Source organism: Aulonocara sp. 'chitande type north' Nkhata Bay, linkage group LG10 (genome assembly GCF_057382095.1).
Source record: "Aulonocara sp. 'chitande type north' Nkhata Bay isolate Kocher_YH1m ecotype deep benthic linkage group LG10, A_spYH_male_GT1.1, whole genome shotgun sequence".
Classification (NCBI taxonomy): domain Eukaryota; kingdom Metazoa; phylum Chordata; class Actinopteri; order Cichliformes; family Cichlidae; genus Aulonocara; species Aulonocara sp. 'chitande type north' Nkhata Bay.
Window position 1 is genome coordinate 11,437,481 of NC_141353.1, and position 17,192 is coordinate 11,454,672.

Below are 17,192 nucleotides of genomic sequence, written 5' to 3' on the forward strand. Positions count from 1 at the left end.
TGTAACTGCCTTTGCAGACATGTGACTGCTAGCAACGTTGATTTGTCTGGCTTGGACAAGTGAATAAGGCCTCAGTTGCACTGGTCCGCGACCATCTGGCGGCAACCTGCAGGAGAACACGTGTGACAGGTTAGCAAATCCCCCCTCGTGATTACAGCAGTCGTCCACAGTTGCCAGCAACTATTCAAGCAATAGTACCCTTCAAAAAGTTGCTCCTTTTGAAACATGCTGAGGCACAAATTTTACTTTTGAAGGTGCACCTTCTCCGGTCCAGTTTGCATTGTACTTTTTCAAGTTTTACCACGTCTTTGCTGGTAGTTGGCAAGTGTTTGCAGACAAGTTGGTGCTTTTCATTAGAATTATGGGCAACTGTACAGGCAATATACCAAACAATCATACACAGGTTTTTAGTGCAGTGTATTCGGGTAGCTATTTAGTTTGTAATGTTAGCTAGTAATCTGAGAGCCCCAATGAGGGTGAACAATATCCACACAAAATAAAAATACACAAAGGGCTTTGCTATCAGCAGTTGTAGCATCATTTCTGGACGCGTAAAGGCAACGACAGCGAGCTGTGGCTGACTGACTCGAGCTTTCACCTCTGCTGTATTTCCAGTTTTCACCGTGTCTCTTCTTCAGACACCGAACTCGTTCCTTTAAAGGTTTGCGTAACAGGTTAATCACACATAAAGTCCACAGATTGACTTAAAGCTTAAAGCTTTTTTGTTTTGCATGTATTTCGACTCTAATTGCTTTCCTCTGCGTCGCCCACCCTGCGTCCCTGACCCTGATGTATGGAAAGTCACATTTGATTCGCGCTGCATTTCAGATAACAATTAGTCTTCACTTTCCATGACTCCTGTGAGAAAGTGGCCTTTGTTTCTCAGAAACTCAAAGTGTGAGGCAAACAAACCCATTTGACGAACTTAATTATACATCACACACTTCCTCGAGGCAGCCCGCGAGCTTGTAATTGTTGAGTCTGCCTTTACCCCCCAGACAGATGTGCACTGCGGTAGATATAAAAATTGTATGTCTCCAAGAATGGCCACAAGCCATACAATAGTTGTTAGAAGACTTCTGAAGATGTCTTCCTGTGACCCATCTTTGAAGCTTATGAAAAATATAAAGTCCCTTTCCTTTCTAGTTGTCTCTTATCGTTCCATACGTCCCGGGACTTTATCTCAGTACCTTCTCAGGCAATAATTCCTTCATGAAACATTCATCAGGCTTCCGCAGAGCCTCTGTTTTAGTTTATTCTTTTATTCTTTTGGGTGCTGCCACGCTGCTGCTGCTGAAGGACGGCGTTAAAGGTGTTTTGACAGTTGCCCCGGGAGGAGACCGCTCGCCATGCCACCGCCACCTCAGTAACACCTGCAGAAGCAATAACCCTCCTGCCTCAGTGGGAGAGACGATTATCATCACTCAGTCCTTTCAGCTGAAGTTTATTCCCTCTCCTTTATGTCTCGCGCTGGGTTAGAAGGACTGGGTGGTTTCAGGGCCTGGCAGTTGGTGACGACGTCTGTGGAGATCAAAGCTGCTGAACAACGTGCTCAGGTTCGGGATGGGGGCTCACCTGAGAAGTGCAGGTAAAAAGCAGGTCTGTACATACAGCCACAAAGATGCAATCTGTTTGTTTGTGTCGGCAGATTCAACTCCAATTTTCTTTATCATTTTCAGCATGACTTTGAAAAGTGAGGTTCTAGAGAAGTGCGATTGAGTAGTTTGAATTGTCTAAACCAGGGGTGTCAAACATGAGGCTCCGGGCCCAGAAAGGGCCGGCAAAGACTGCAGTCAGTTTTGGAAAATGTTAAGGAAAGCATAAATGTTCAACTTTGCAGGACTGTGAGTAAATTACTGTAATTTAACTTGTTAAATCAACAGCTTTACTATTTTTTCAGCTTTTTTGGTGAATTTTTACATTTGAAAATTAATGAATAACATGTAGATTTTAGCTTTAAAACGATTTCAGCTGAGAGGGTCGTGCATACTGAAGCATTACATCAATGCAAAAAATGTAATTTCATGTTTTATTTTATTTTTCATGTTTTATTTTCTTGTTGTGACAGATTCCCTCTTTATTCAACCGTCTCTTCTTCGTTTCCCAGTGTTGACGTCCTTCTCAAATCCTCGTTTCATAAGAAACTTTTCAAAACTTAAACTCTGTTCTTTACCTTCAAAGATAAAGTTTTACTTGTGTTTCTGGTTATATTTAAATTGCATGTATTTTGGCTACCACTGTGCATGACTGCAGTCTGTCTTTACAGAGCACGTGTCAGCTTGAGTCCATTCTGGCGAAGTTATCATCCCACTGGACCCGTGTCTGCGTTTGTCTCAGGAATGTAAGTCCAGTAATCTTTTAACCTTTTAACTCCAGTTTTGGTCTCCACCACCTCTTGAGGTATAAAAAACCCCCACTTGTATTACGGCTCAGTAATTACATAGTAACAGAAAATGAAAGGATTAATAAGTTATATATAGTAACCAAAGTATTACCCAAGTAAAAGCATAGTATTAACAATGAGTACATTTGGATTATGCGGTCCCCAACCGGGCCATGGACCGGTTTATGTCCAACAATATTTTCATGGACCGGCCTTTAAGGTGTCGTGGATGAATACAGCAAAATAAGACCAGCGCCAGTACCAAAAAAATAACATTTATTCATAACACATGGGAAAAGACCCAGGGAAACCAAGTTAACGATAAAATAAAAATAACGATAAAACCATACATTTCATACCCGAGCCTCAACTCTCGCGGCCTGGTACCAAACGACCCCCGGACTGGTACACGTTATTTTGTGATTTCTAGTCTTGGCCGGCTTCTTGAACCTTTGACCTGAGTTCATCCAAAGTTCAGCTCGTGATGCTTTAGCACCATATGGAAGAACAGACTTGTGTGGAAATGAAACCGCCTGCAGGGACTTCTGTTTTCTCTCATTGTCTCTTTCTTACAAGCCTGTTTGGACCGGGGCACGACGTCTTTGCCCCGATAAGTATTTTTACTTCACGTTTCCGTCTTATCGCGTTTATCAGCAGTTTAACCATGTGATCTGAGAGATGAACCAATAAGATATGCAAATTAGCCATATGCAAATTAGACACGATTTGCATAATACATTGCATGTTTATGAGGAGGAGGGAGAGGTGAGGGTTGGAAGGTTTTTTTGGATCGCACTGCCATACTTATTAATCTCTTGTGCTTCAGTGGCGCAGTGTGGCACCTCATCTTCACGCTGCCTGCTGTTTCCCCCGCCTTCCTGCAAAATTACAGTCGGTAATCTGTTTGGCACTCAGACGAGTCACAGAGGAGAGAGAGGGGGAGAAATAACAACAGGAAGCAGGTTTGAGGAGAAATAAACATTTTAATTAGGTGTTTGGCACGGATATGTTTCACACACAAAGCCAGGAATTAAATAACATATCTGGATAGAACATTTGTATTCAGATGTACTTTAAAGTTAAATAATCTGATATAGAATTTAATGACTTTTTCATGCAGTATTCAGGTCAAGCAGGCTTTAAAAGCAACACTCGAAGATCTGTACAAGAATAAATACAAAGTTAAAAAAAAAATCCTGGAGTTCGGCCTCCGAGTTTTCACCACCGCGGCGTCGTCCCGTGTAGAGGTAGATATCGCTCGTCTGCGAACCGTCACAGGAGCGAATTCAGAAGTTCCGGTGATGGCAAAAAGTGTGTGTAGGCATTAGAAAGTCCCCTTTATTACAGGCATCACCGCCCTGCAGTCCCCGCCAAGCTCGAGAAAGACGATTTGCTCGTCTCTCCTCAGATTTTTCCCGATTGGTTTAGCCGGACCGTCTCTAGAACCTTCGAGCCGACTTCACAGCTTTCGATGTCCTTTTAAGGCGTTCAGGACGGCCGCACGTCGTTCCTTTTCTTTGTTCTCGGTCACAGGTTTGATACAGCAGCCGCTCTCTGGTGGCCGAAAGTCTGCTTCCTGATGTTTTCTGTCCTCGCTTCCTGACTTTGTCCCAGCAGCTTCCCCTGCCTCCTTCTCTTCCTGCCGGTGATGCCATTATTGCAGAAGTCACACTTGCTCCTTTTTTTCCTCAAAGTCAAACCAGCCTCAGCTTTTTCACCCTCCCATCAAAACGTCCTTTGTCAAAGCTCGCCACGCTTTGCATTTTTGTGTGTCTGTGTGTGAACTTGAGTGTGAAGCGTAACAGGCACAGCAGGGAGTGCAGAGGTGCTGCTGGCAATCCGCAAGGTCACCCACAGTAAAAAGCAAACATATAGAGAAAACTCCAACGGCAGAGTTTTCAAACTTCCAGAAAGACGCAGGACAGCGACGGTGCGGTCCGCCCCGTTTCGTCCTGCATTCTGCTCGGTTTGCAGTTCAGCCAGACGTGAAGAAGAGTAGGAGGAGGAGGACGAGCGCTCCAGATGAGCCTGACTTTCTCTGCATGGGCTCATATCTTTGTTTCTTTGTACTCGGCTCTGAAGGAGTCTTTGATGGCCAGCAGACCGGAGGCCAGGCGGAGTCCGCTCACCTTGCTGTGCCACTCCTGCGACCGACCCCTGGAAGATAAAACACAGAGGAGGTGTGTCAGCGGGAAAAAGGTGGGACAGGGGAACTATTACACCGTTACAGGCACACAAATGTCTCCGCACGACAACACAAGTGACATCATGTCTGCTGCTGTTCATTTTTGTAACCTCCTGCGTTTTGCCGCCACAGCAGGACCAAAAAGTTTACGATTGCGTCGGATTTCAGGGAGACGCAGCAGCAGTTTGAAAAGATGACACTCGAAAAACATGCTCCTAAATCAGCTCTGATGAGGTTTCGCCTGAGTGGCGACACCTGTCGTTCAGGACTTACACTGGCCTGCTGGTTCAATCCTCTGATTTTGAACTCAAGTCTCCATCAATGGCTTTAGATCAGGATTCACATCAGGATCAAAAATGGCTTCAAAAATGTGGAATAAAGGTTGATACACACCGAGCGCATTAGGAACAAATGTGGATTTTACAGCTCAAACTTGTCGTGTGACGTGTGGACACTGAGCTCGCTGCAAAAATAAATAAATAAATAAATAAAAATCAGAAAAACAAAATTAATCCAATTAAATAGACCAAAAAATCATTTTAACACAAAAGAAATGGGCACGGACTTCACATGTCGGGTGTGTAACGGCCTTAACAATAAGTACTAATGCCATACTTAAAAAAACGTAGTTTCAGTTTCACAATTTCATCACGTTTATTAAAAGCTGAGAGATGGTGGCCTGCAGGACTCAAAAAATCCTTTTTGATTTTGAAACCCCAAACGACTGGATCCTGGGATCGGTTTGGGCATTTTCTATCGCTTTATCCAGAGGATTATGTTTTAATATCTAACGACTTTTTTTTAAAGCTATATTTTGCAAATGACTTATCGGGGCACACCTGCAGTACCTGCGTGGGCCACCAGGGGGCTGCAGTTTTAGCCAGAGCACAGAGGAAGTACTGCCCCCTTCTGTTTTTTAGACTGTTAACGGACGTATTTCATTGCTGGATTTGTTAAAGCTTGGACTCAAATGAGCACCAAGACTGTTTCGAATGTTGGTCAAATGTTTTATGGTCTTGGTTTGTTTTTTTTAGTCAGGGGTCAGTGCAGGAAGCATGGCAGGCACATCAAAAACTCAAGTCTGTCCTTATGTCTGAGAGCTTTGGATGAGACGACAAAGAAGGTATTCAGAGATTTTGACTGAGGTATGAAGTCCCTTAAATACATTTCTGCAGTTCTTGTTTATAAGTTCTTCTATGCAGGCTCATCATCTAAACCTGAGTTAAGAACAGGTAACAGAGCATCTGAGCTTCAGCCTGAAAATCCACGTTGCTTTCCCCGCTCCCTCCCTCCTCGTTGAGGCTGTAACGTGTTTAATTTCCTCTGGAGGCGATAGGATCTCCTTCACAGCCCTGTACTGTAAAAAGCCCCGCTGACCTTGATGCAGTGGATCTATTGTCTTGCCTTCAAAGCTAACAAGCACTTAAAATTAATGCCACAGCAAATAAGCCCGAGACAGGCTGGCGCATCACAGATGTTTAGATGAGAGGAAATTAAAGGCGAGAGGAAGTTGGACAACGGGAAGAGTGAAGGCACTCATCCCTCTGGGCGTTTTCACTTCTTTCTTACGTGATCACTCTTGCGTAACAGGAGCGCGAGCGGGCCGATGTTTGCCTGGAAATGAAGCTGATTTCGCTTCTGTATGCGCTCTACGTCGCATACAGAAGTTTCAGTTTCACAGGCGGCTCTTTATTCAGCACGTACTCATCAGAAGCAGACGCGAGTGTGTGATTGTGCGCTTCTTTTCACTTCAGTCGTAATGGGCCGACTGAAACGCCTGCTGAGATAATCACACAGTGAGAGATCAAACCCGTCTTTGCTGCTCTGCCCTCGTCTCATGTAGCAAATCACCATTTTCACTCTTTGACTGGAGTTCATTTTCTCACACGGCGACATTCAGGGAAAATTAGGAAATCAAAAGTGAAACGGTAGAAAATCCTGACAAATTGCATCTTTGAAATTTTATTTGTGATGCTTGTGTCTCTATGGACAGCATTGATTGGTCTGGTCTTCATCAAAAACTGGATGCAGTTCTATAGACATGTTTCTGGTTCCAGAGGATACATCCTGAGCTTTGTGCAGAAGCTTTGGTGTATAACGGTTTTCTGGGAGCAGTGGTGCAGGTTTTCCACCTGTAGGTTTGTGTTACTTATTTTGTAGAGCTGTTCATGGTTCCCAGGGGATGTACCCTATTCTCACTTATGGACTGCTATGAAACATGTGCAGAGATGTTTCCGAAAGAATGATCATAATCACGTTGGCATTATGGATTCTGCTCGACACTGCTGTCGTAGCTGCCGCGCCAATACTACATGCAGAAATGAGTCCATGACACCAACGTCAGTGTGGTCACTCCTCTGAGAACCAGGAACAAATCTACACGGCAGTCCGTCCTCAAGGATGGAGCAATATTCAAGGATACCTATTGTAAGCAGCTGAGACATCACTTCTGTCGTCACATTTAGGACACCGGAGCAAGTGGGTTGCGGCTGTTTAATGCAATAAAATAAAAACTATTGGTGTTTTTGTAGAGCTGGGCGATAGAACGATAACGATATGTATCGCGATATAACTTTTACTTGATAGAGAAATTAAGCTATCGCGATAGACTTCGCCGCTCTTGTTCTCTTAAAAAAAAAAAAAAAGGTCAGCCAATCCAAATTAAGTAGCGCAGAGCCGAACCAATCACAGCCGCAGCGTCATGTCGCGTGACTTGTTACGTACAGCACAAGTGCCAAGCGTGTGTTTGTTTGGGAAGCAGGCAGTGGGTAATGGAGGAAATGAGTGTGCCGACTAGAAAAATCAACCGAGCGTGACCGAAGAGAAAACAGATGATGGTTCCAACGCCGGAGAGATTGTCGAACGGAAGAGCCATAGAAGTTCCGTAGTGTGAAGGTATTTCGGCTATTTCAAGTCTGACAAAAAACAGAGTAGCGTGCACTGTAAATTGTGCCGAAAGCAAGTCTGGAAATACAATAAACTGGTGCATGCGTCACACTGTGCGCCACGTTATTGTTTCGGTGAAATGAATTTCTACAATACTGTTAATTCTACTCTCTGCAGTGTTTAAATGCTTACATATACACACAGTTACTGTCCCTCCACACATACGACTCGGTTCTGCTTCTATGCCCCAGCTTTGTTTACTTTTTCCCACCGAGGCTTCTAGACTTCTGATTGGCCAACATTTCTGCACGGTTAGGAATCTAGCGCCACCTGCTGCTTTGGCATGTTCATAGCAGCGTTTTCCTTCATTTCTGCCTTTATGTGTGGACGGGATTATTTTTTAAAACGAAAACGGAAAATCTCCGTTTTAAAAAATACCCGTGTACGTGTGGACGTAGCCTCAGTCTCTGACTGGAAGCGCTGATTCGTCATTCGGCTTTTGTCAGACTAAAGTAACTGTTAAAACTGTTTGAAAAGCTCAGCTATACAACAAGGAGAGATTGAGAATTTCCTTTTAGTTCTCAGTTTATTTGATATTGACAAAAGTTAGTCAGTTTTGTCTGTTCTTCTGTAAAACAAACTAAGATTTATTTTTAGAATTAATATTTTGTTTCTAAGTGGAATTGACAATTTAGTCTGTTTCGTTTGTTCTGTTTTGAAACTTAAACGCTTTAGTGGCTGCCTTTTGTGTAGTTTGCAATATTTGCCTTTATTTATCTGAAAAAGTCTCATGTTCCTTAAGTACATCTACCCTGTTGAACTTATTATGGGAAATAAATATTTAAATAACAACAAGCTGCTGATTATTTCACATTTTACTTGTGAGCAACGGCACATTTAAATCTTACAAATATAGTTATTTGGCTTATATCGTGATAGATATCGTTATCGTCTGAAATGAAAAAAACATATCGTGATATGAAAACATCTCATATCGCCCAGCTCTATGTTTTTGTAATTTTTGAATCCACTGCAGGAGGAAGGATGAGTCACCATTACATTTTTGAGATGTTCATGGTTCCCAGGGGAGTTATTGTACCTAATTTTGTGTCTTATTTTATTCCCAGAGCAGTGCCACAGTAGTTATCGAGACTTTATATGGACAAAAGAACTGTACCACGTGCACATTACGCCCATGGAAGCCCACGCAACGAAGCTCCTGGTGCAGTTTCTGTGATGATGTTAATGCCAGATGAGATTTTGAGCCCTTAAAACATCCAAATTCAAAGATTAAAAGGTGTGGCCCAGTTCTTTTTTTCCATCTATGGAATCTTGTGGAGCTGTTCGTGGTTCCCTGAGGATTTATTATAGTAATTACAATCATTTATAATGTCTCGTCAGGTACAGGATAGATCACCATTGGTTCGTTTGTGAAGGATCAATAAAAGAAATATGAACTAGCTCGACCAGATCAAACCTGAGAGCTTACATTTTGGCAGAAATGTGCCTCCCACACACTGAATCAGTGTCGCTGCCTACAGCGCCTTCCCGTGTAGTTCAATGTCAGGGATACGAGAGCGCCACCGCCACCTGCTTTCTGTGGCACGGAGGGTTAGTTTCATTTAATCAGCATAGACAAATGGAGCTGCAGGGCTCCGCCGAGAGTCAGCCTGATCACGTAAGCAGCAGAAAATCTGCAGCAACTTAGTTTCAAAGGGCATGAATCATGAGGAGGAGACCTGCTCCTCCTCCTCCTTTTTCTCATCTGCTCACCTACAGGGAGGAGCTGCAGATGGGTGCTGGCAGAGGTCAAAAACACAGAACGGGCTCAATTAAGAGAGATAACATGGAATAAGCGCGCTCTCTAGATATTTCTTTTAATAGGCTTCTCACGGCCTTAAACCCTCTCGGCCTCTGTGTAGTTGCTGCACAATTCACCTTTCAGCCTTTAAACTTAAAGGACCGTTGGGCCACTTTACTGTAAACAAATTTAAATGCTTTCTACTTGCGGCTCAGATCAGTTTAAAACGTCTCCTCACCTTGTATCTGTGCGACAGAGGTGTGTCAGTCGGGTCTTCCTGATTCCTGTGGGCTCCAGCAGGTAGAGGCAAATGTGGGTGTGGACCCTGATCCCCTCCGCCAGCACCTCGGGGAGTTCGGTAGACACAGAGGAGAGGTACGTCAGGCCGGAGGACGGGTCTGCCTGCCAGATCCTGAGGAGGGAGCGATTCATGTTACAAAGTTCTGCTCCCACAACATTATTTTTACTGTGTGGGATAATCTGCCGCTGTCTGAGTGATGCTTGTCTTGCCGTTGACATCTAAACTAAGCAGCCTCTAAAGCAAAAGGACTCAGTCAGACAAATCCTGCAACCAAACTACAATCACCCTTCTTTGTGCTAAATATCATTTTTATTTCATTTCTGTTGAATATGTGTTGAAAGTCCTGTAAATAAATGCAAATGTGCTTCAGTGTAAGCCATCAGCTGGGGAACTTATTAAGCGTTACACCAAAGGTGGTTCAAATAGACCCCGACCAGCTGCTTTCAGTGTTTTTCCTCCTTCAAACAAATGAAACTATTTATTTTTTAAAGATTGACGTTTTCATTCGAAGCCCACGGGTCCTCACGACCACACTAATGTTCTGGTTGGGTGTCCGTGAGGGATTTGGTGAAAGTAAAAGACCTCGTTTGGATGCATTATGCAGAAGTGATTTTTAGTTCTTAGTCAGGGTAACTCTGAGTTCATGCTCACAGCGCTCACAGCGGCAGGCGAGTCTGAAGGTGCACCAGCGACGCGGGCCAACTGTAAACACAGATACTGTCACGTCTCATCTGACTTCAGGCTCGGATTAAAATTTCATCAACCCCCCCATTCAAACCTCACGCACACAAAAGGCATGCTTTGTTTCAGTGTAACTCAAAGTGACACTTTGAGGGTACTTTCAGCTTCAACTCCCCCGTCCTCCCCGCTCCGTACAGCTCAGCAGGTCGAGGCGAGCGCTCGCGGGCTCGCTGTGGCTCATTACCTGATTAGCAGGTGCTCCTGTAGGGGCTGCGAGCCCAGGCCGTGGCCTTGGCCCTGAAGGAGGTAGCGGTAGACGTCTGCGTCCTTGGACAAGGTCTGGATGACGGCGGCCTGATGAAGGCCTTCCTCCCACAGCTGCTGCTCCCTCAGCAGCCGGTGGAGCAGCTCCCCCTGTGCGGCGTCCACCTCCACAGAGCCTCGCCACATCCACAGCGGGCAGCCATCGTCCATCTGAAGATGAGCAGAAATGATAAATTAGAGGCAGGCCTTAAGGTTAATTTCGAGCCTTCATAGTGCGACACAGAAACCGCGTGGTGATGTCACTTCCTCCTCCCCCGCCCCCCCACATTCACCTTCTTGTAGGCCAGCTCCACGTGATCTGGAGCCGGGTGGCTCTCCCAGCCTCGGCTCTTCTCCCTGGCCTCCTTCAGGAGTTGCTGGGTGCTCAGCTGCAGTTTGCGCCTTCTCTCCTCCAAGTCCTCCTCACCGCCGCTTTGACTCGAGGTAACCAGGCCTCCTCTGGACTCCTCAGTGAAGACGTCATCACTGGCGGTTAGACTCTGGCCGGGCCAAAACTCTGGAAGCTGCAGAAAGATGATTTAGATCTTTTAATCTCTCAAAAATGTATTTTCATGCTTAGAAACGTCCTTTGCATCGGGTTGGTGGTACCTGGAACAGTCTCTGGACCTCGGTGATCATGTTAGCCAGGCCCTGGGTGGCGGCCAGGTTCTCGCTCAGGTCTCGCTGATCCGGGCGGCCGAGGCTGTACTTCCTGTGACCGGACCTACAGCAACGACACCACAGGAGCAAGTTCAGCATCCTGTTATCATCTCCTATTAGAGGAGTACTTTAAGTACTCGGGGTTGGTCACCGAGAACAAAGTTGGTTTTCCTTCCCAACTGTTTTTTCAGCGGGAATAATCCTTCCATAATGGTTCCCTCACTCTGATCCTCCACCCAGCATCATGCCGTCAAAGCTTCTTGTTTTAAACTTCATGCCTCTGTCAGATTACAGTCATCAGGTTTAAAAACAGTTTTATTCATTTGGGTTTCTTTTATGTAGGAATATGGTCAAACTGGCAGGAAGATTTGTAGATTTCAGTCAAGTAAGTTTTTGTTTGGGGGCAAAAACATTATGAATGTTATTATCAAATTAATTGAATGGATTTTTGTAAGAAGCCACAGGAACCCTGCAGCTCTATGCTTTTTGTTTTGGGGACGTGTCAGTGTCACAGCGCTTCAGGCTTTGTGCATATATCAGGAATTACCACCTTCAGAAGGTCATGTTTTCTGGAAAACCCTTGCACTGAACCGACTGAGGCTGACTGGATGTATTCACAGAAAGTTCAAGTTGTTTTAGTTTGTGGCGGATGAGAGATGAGCTTCTTTTTTTCTTTTTAACTGAGAAATTACACGGTACTTCCAGCAAGCCCAGCTGGTCAGATGCATTAAAGAGAGTATAACTCTGTGGGAGTGGTGAGTTCTGTCAGAGCAGAAACACCAGATGAGATTTCATAGATCTGTGGGAGCGGCAGTCTCCCCCCACCCCGAGTTATTGTTCCCAGCACAAAGTGTGACACGATTTCTGACGGGCCGGGACTTTAGCTCGAGGGAGAACGGGAGGCACAAAGTGCTGATTGTGTCACTTCCATCATCCGTCCCGTCAGCCTGAAGGGAGGAAAAGAGGCAAAGAGGAAAGAGGAAGAGGTGGAGATGAAAAGGAAAGGCAGGGAGGGAGGAAGAAGGCAGAGAGAGGAAAAGCTGAAAGAAGGGTGATTACACGAATGAGAGACGAAAGAGGAGGCAGAGGAGGAGATATATGAGGAGAGAATGAGCGGAGCGAGGGTGGAGAGAGAAAGGAAGGCTGACAGACAAAAGGACGCTTATTTGTGTAGCGCCTTTCAACAAGACGGCAATTCAAAGTGGCTTATGTAAAAAAGGCTGAGAGAAAGTTAGAAAAGAAAAGAGAGATACAACTTACACAGCAAGACAGGACTGACAGTTGTTGTAGGTGTCGGCTGTTCCCAGAGTTTCCTCCATTTTTATGGAAGAAACCGTGAACATGCAAATGTTTCCGTCATGTTTACATCAGTATCGCCTCTCAGTTTATTAAAAAACACAACAACAAAGAAACAGCCTTTTTTAGTCTCAGCGTGAGGCTCGTCTCATGTTTCATCACCGACGCCGGTCAAAGATGCAACATGCAGCTTCACTGTTTGACTTCCTGAAGGTACAAACCAACAGCTCGTCCAGCCTAATCCTGGTTTAACAAAACTAACAGGAGCTAACGTGGTTCAAAAGAGAGGCTTGATCAGGATGCAGTGTTGCCAACTTCGTGACTTGTTTTCCTAAAAAGCGACTTTCCGAGCCTTAACTACAGCCAACAAATCACTGCTGAACGTTTGCATAAAAAAATGACAGAAATACATTTTCTCTCTAATACCGAACACGAGAATTCAAAAGCGGCACAAGCCAAGTCATGAGCCTTCCATACAATTACATTGGATCTTTCCTTAAAAAATGAACTCTAATACTGTTGAATATCATCTAGTTTTCCTGTTTTCTAAACCACATTCTCAATATGAAACAGATGAGCGGCAGAAAATCTACTTATTCATCTGACTGCGTGAAGCTGAGGTCAGATGGAAATCTGTGGAGCTTAAGTGTACACTCTGCCGACGGGTTCTCGCTAACAGAGAAGAGACATATGAAAAAGATGGATCAGATCCAGAAGTCATGAGATCTGTGAGAGCAGAGAGCTTCGGAAAAATGAGGAAGAAAAAGCGCCTCAATGAGCAACCTGCCCACTGTCAGATAAACAGGCACACATAAAGTTAACTGTTGGTTATTAGGGGTTAAAATGGTACCTACAGAGACTGCAAAGCTACCAAAACGATTCAATCATTTAAAAAACTGTAAGATTTCGAGGCTACTTTAGTTTTATCTAATTTGACCACAACAGCATTGACGTCGTCACCTCACGGACTTCTGAGCAGGAGGAAACGACGCTCGGTTTTATGTTTAAGGACACACAGGATGAGACGTGTCAGAAAATCTACTCCAGGCAAGATATCAAATAAACGATTTGCAGTAAATGGGCTAAAAGCTGCAAAACAAGCTGCTTAGCAGAGGAACAGCTCTCAGAGAAATCTCCCAGCTCTTCTGATCTTCATCTGCTTTCATTTTAGGCCAAAACCAAAGCAACACACACACACAGATACAGGCAGAGTGGACTCCACACCTCCAGCTCTTTATGTAACTGCTGTTAAAACTTACATAACTCTGACAATGTGGGTCAGACGCCTCACGCCCTCCGTCTCTTTCCATATTGAGATTGTGTGACTCCTCACAGTTAGAGAAACGTCTGATGTCAATTTTTAAAAGACGCTTAGAAGACGCGATGAGGTAACCGATGCCTGCTGATGCCCCAGAAACACATTTTAAGACCGTTTTCTTGGCCTCGGCTCACCTAGCTGCATTAGCGTCCCTCTTCAGGGTGTTGAGGTGGAACAGAGACGGCGCCAGGCAGACGGCGAGGTTTGTGGGAGTCATCTGGTTCTCATCCACGCAAGCCACAACATCACTGAGGAAGTAGAGCAGCGTCCGCAACGCTTCCCTGTTCTCATCCGGAAGCAGCAAAATGGCCGCCTGAGCCGCGACCAGCTGCTGATCCTTTGGAAAATCTGCATGAAGAAGGGGACGAGATGCTTTTATGGCAAGATTAAAGTCCTTAAACTGTCTCTTATTAAAGATGCATGTTAGGAAAGCAAACCATTGATCCCTCATGACAATCAATCAGAACTGAGTGTTATCTGCTCACATTGGTAAATGTGGAGGAAGGACTCGCAGAGTTTGCTGGTGAAAATTGGCTCGGGCAGGTCTCTGAAGAACTGCTTCAGCATGTCGGCCACGTCGAAGGCGGACTGGCCCTCGAATGAAACTCCGTCTGGGTCAGACTCCACCAGCTCACGGAGGTACTGGATGCGAGACTTCAACCCCGACTTCCGGAAGAGGCCCACCTGAGGGGAAGTAAAAGACATTAAACGTTCTTATTGTCATATTTTACACTATTGTGCATGATTGCAGCAGACGCTTTTTCTTAACGCTTTCAATTCCTCTTAACTTTCAAGAAATATTCAACTGGGGTTAAAAGTAGTAAACAACAAACAGTTAAAGTACTAAAAACTTTTATTTCATCAAACTAAATTTGATGAAATTGAATCAAATCACGATGCTTTGTGATTCTTAACGTTTATTTTATGGAACTAGTCAGCCTTCATCACAGTCTACACCCAGTTCCATTACAAGGCCACTTTAAGGGTTATATTTTGATTTTTAAAAGCCAGTTTCACTAAAACTGTTTCCCAGTATCACCAAAAGCACATGTGGCCGTGAAACTTAATAAAAATATTGTCTCTTCAACTTCAATAAAACACAAATGGCCACTGAATAACACGGCACTCTGCATTTTTGACACAGCTTCTTCAATCCCTGCAGGTTTTTGTTGGTTTACCTGGTCCAAACAATTGGTCCTCAGGTAGACCAGAGCTCGGAGGATGCAGGGGGGGATGGGTTCTCCTGTCTGCTGGGCACTGAGGAGTAAAGGAACCCCAAACACTCGTCGGCCTTTCACCTCCATCGGCCTGGTCTTCCTCGGGGGTTTGGGAACAGTCCTGCAGGCGAGAGAGAGGCCGCTGTTAGACCGTGAAATATATAATATATAAAAATCGCAGACAAGTTATGGAAATGAATGTATACTCTGAAATCATTTTGCAGGCATTTCAAGAATGTGTAATCTCAACCAGTCGAGTGTTTGGGGGGGGAAAAGGCAGTTTGGAAGTGTTTCCTTTTGAAGGGAGAGCCAAATAAACAGTTTTTGATTGCATAAGTCTCTGGTGGTTGCTAAAATGTGTGTGCCATTCAAAGCAGCGCTGCAGGAAAAACATTCAGAAACCGTGGACGTTGATCAAAGAGATCTGAACTTTTGAAAGGACTGTTAAAGTTTCCCTGTGTTTCTGAACTGGTATCAGCATCCTTGTAATGACTGAATGATTGCCTTTTAGCTGGGAATTGTAGTGCTGAGTGCACTCAGAATAAAACTGCAGTCTTTTAATATAAATTAAACCTCTTCTCTTTTACTTGGCTCATTATCTCTAAAAGTTATAAAACAGTGTCTCGTCTCTGAAGCTTCCTCTAAAAGGACAAATGTCTTAGAGTTTTTCCACTCCCTTTCCCGTTCCTTCATTTTTCCTTGCAGCTTCTCTCGGAAACAAACCGGCTATTTTGAGCAAAGTGCCTCCGAGTATCAGGCGCCCCAATCAGCAGTTAATTGCCGTATTTTTAATCATCAAGAGCTCGCTTTGGCATCAGTGATTAAATCAATGAAATGAGGAGACTTGATCAAACTGTTGAAGCCTGGAGGTGTTTTTCTTCTATTGCTGGAGCATTTCTCCCAACTGTGCTGAAGTGACGGAGCACACAGAGCTACACTTATTAACTCTTTGTTATTAAGGCTGAAGGTAAGACTGACACCTCTTTCATATGTGTTCATACGAGCGCCCATCTCCTTGTAGCCGGCTCCAAAAGTGGGTAAATCCCCAAAGAGTCCCGTATTTAAATATCCAAACTTACAGCAGAAACAGACCTGTTTACAGCCTGCTACCAAAACCTGTTTGGGTCTTTATGGATGGGGTGAAACATATCCCAACGCAGTCCCAACAACAGCATCGTCTTTATTTGGTTCGGCTAAAAGAGGAACATTATTTTCACACAATGTGAGTGAGAATAAGTCATTTAGACTTCAGAATTTGCTTCACAAATGTTAACTTAATGTTTTCTTCTGTAATGTCGTAGAGGTCGTCTGTGCAATGCTTTCCTCCTTCCCTTCCATGCCGTTTATTAGACTTTTAACCCAGCGGAGCAGTTTGAAATGCCAAATTGGAGCGTAGGAAGCTTTCTTCCCCAACCTGCTTCCACAAAGGAATTTTTCCCTGTTATTCCCTTCAAACACACGTCTGATCCTGAAAATTAAAGAGGAATATCTACCAGGAGTAATTTCAGGAGGGTTTTCTATTCCCACATCCAGCCTTATCTCATTGAGCATAACAGCCACGACCAAAAACAAATTGGTTTTCTACCAAAGCGTAAAACAAGCAGGTCACATGCTCACAGAGAGCACATAATAACAACAACAACAACAACAACAACAATAATAATATTAATAATAATGAAAACCTAAGTGCTCAGCAACGTAAACAAGCAGAATGTTTGAATGTTTTATTCAAATGAAAAATTTATTAGTCTCAGTTCTGAACGTGGGTTCACTCCAAAAACAGTGTAGGAGGCGAAACGCTGATCTCATTACAGCCATGTGTGTCAGTAATAAGTGAAGCCCTACATTTAAAGCATAAGTAAAGCTTGACTTTAACACTCCTAATAAACAGACAGGTATCCGTTTGTGTTTACCCTGTCCTCAGAACTTGCATGTTAAGCTCCGATAGCAACATTGAAAACACGACATACACTCCTACCACCTCAGGAAGATTCAAACTGATTACACAAAAAAACTGAGCTAAGTTCTTCTACAATAAAATGACTAGTTTGATATACTTGGATGAACTTTATTCACTTTCTACTGAAAACTGAAATAAGATCAATACCACATTTAGGGCTTTCTGATAAATATGTAGCTGCAACCTGGGCCCAAATTCTGC

At 44.1% G+C, this 17,192-nt stretch overlaps 1 protein-coding gene and 1 long non-coding RNA gene across 6 annotated transcripts in view; one reads left to right on the plus strand and one right to left on the minus strand.

Annotated features, from left to right (window-relative positions):
• Positions 1-2,338, plus strand: LOC147320340 (uncharacterized). The gene is made up of 3 exons (XR_015131247.1): positions 1-129; positions 1,300-1,599; positions 2,267-2,338. It is a non-coding gene; the product is annotated as an uncharacterized LOC147320340 (long non-coding RNA).
• Positions 2,339-3,346: 1,008 nt separating this feature from the next.
• The window catches only part of LOC147320341 (rho GTPase-activating protein 7), a 107,791-nt gene continuing 93,945 nt past the window's right edge, over positions 3,347-17,192 (minus strand). For all 5 annotated transcript variants that reach the window (XM_086308246.1, XM_086308245.1, XM_086308248.1 and 2 more), the window contains exons 10-17: positions 14,993-15,152; positions 14,300-14,498; positions 13,949-14,162; positions 11,150-11,264; positions 10,834-11,064; positions 10,482-10,711; positions 9,494-9,667; positions 3,347-4,540 (exon numbers count right to left, since the gene is read on the minus strand). In XM_086308246.1, the coding sequence (XP_086164372.1) occupies positions 4,432-4,540; positions 9,494-9,667; positions 10,482-10,711; positions 10,834-11,064; positions 11,150-11,264; positions 13,949-14,162; positions 14,300-14,498; positions 14,993-15,152 (1,432 nt within the window). In that variant the 3' untranslated portion in view covers positions 3,347-4,431. The remainder of the gene's footprint in view (positions 4,541-9,493; positions 9,668-10,481; positions 10,712-10,833; positions 11,065-11,149; positions 11,265-13,948; positions 14,163-14,299; positions 14,499-14,992; positions 15,153-17,192) is intronic.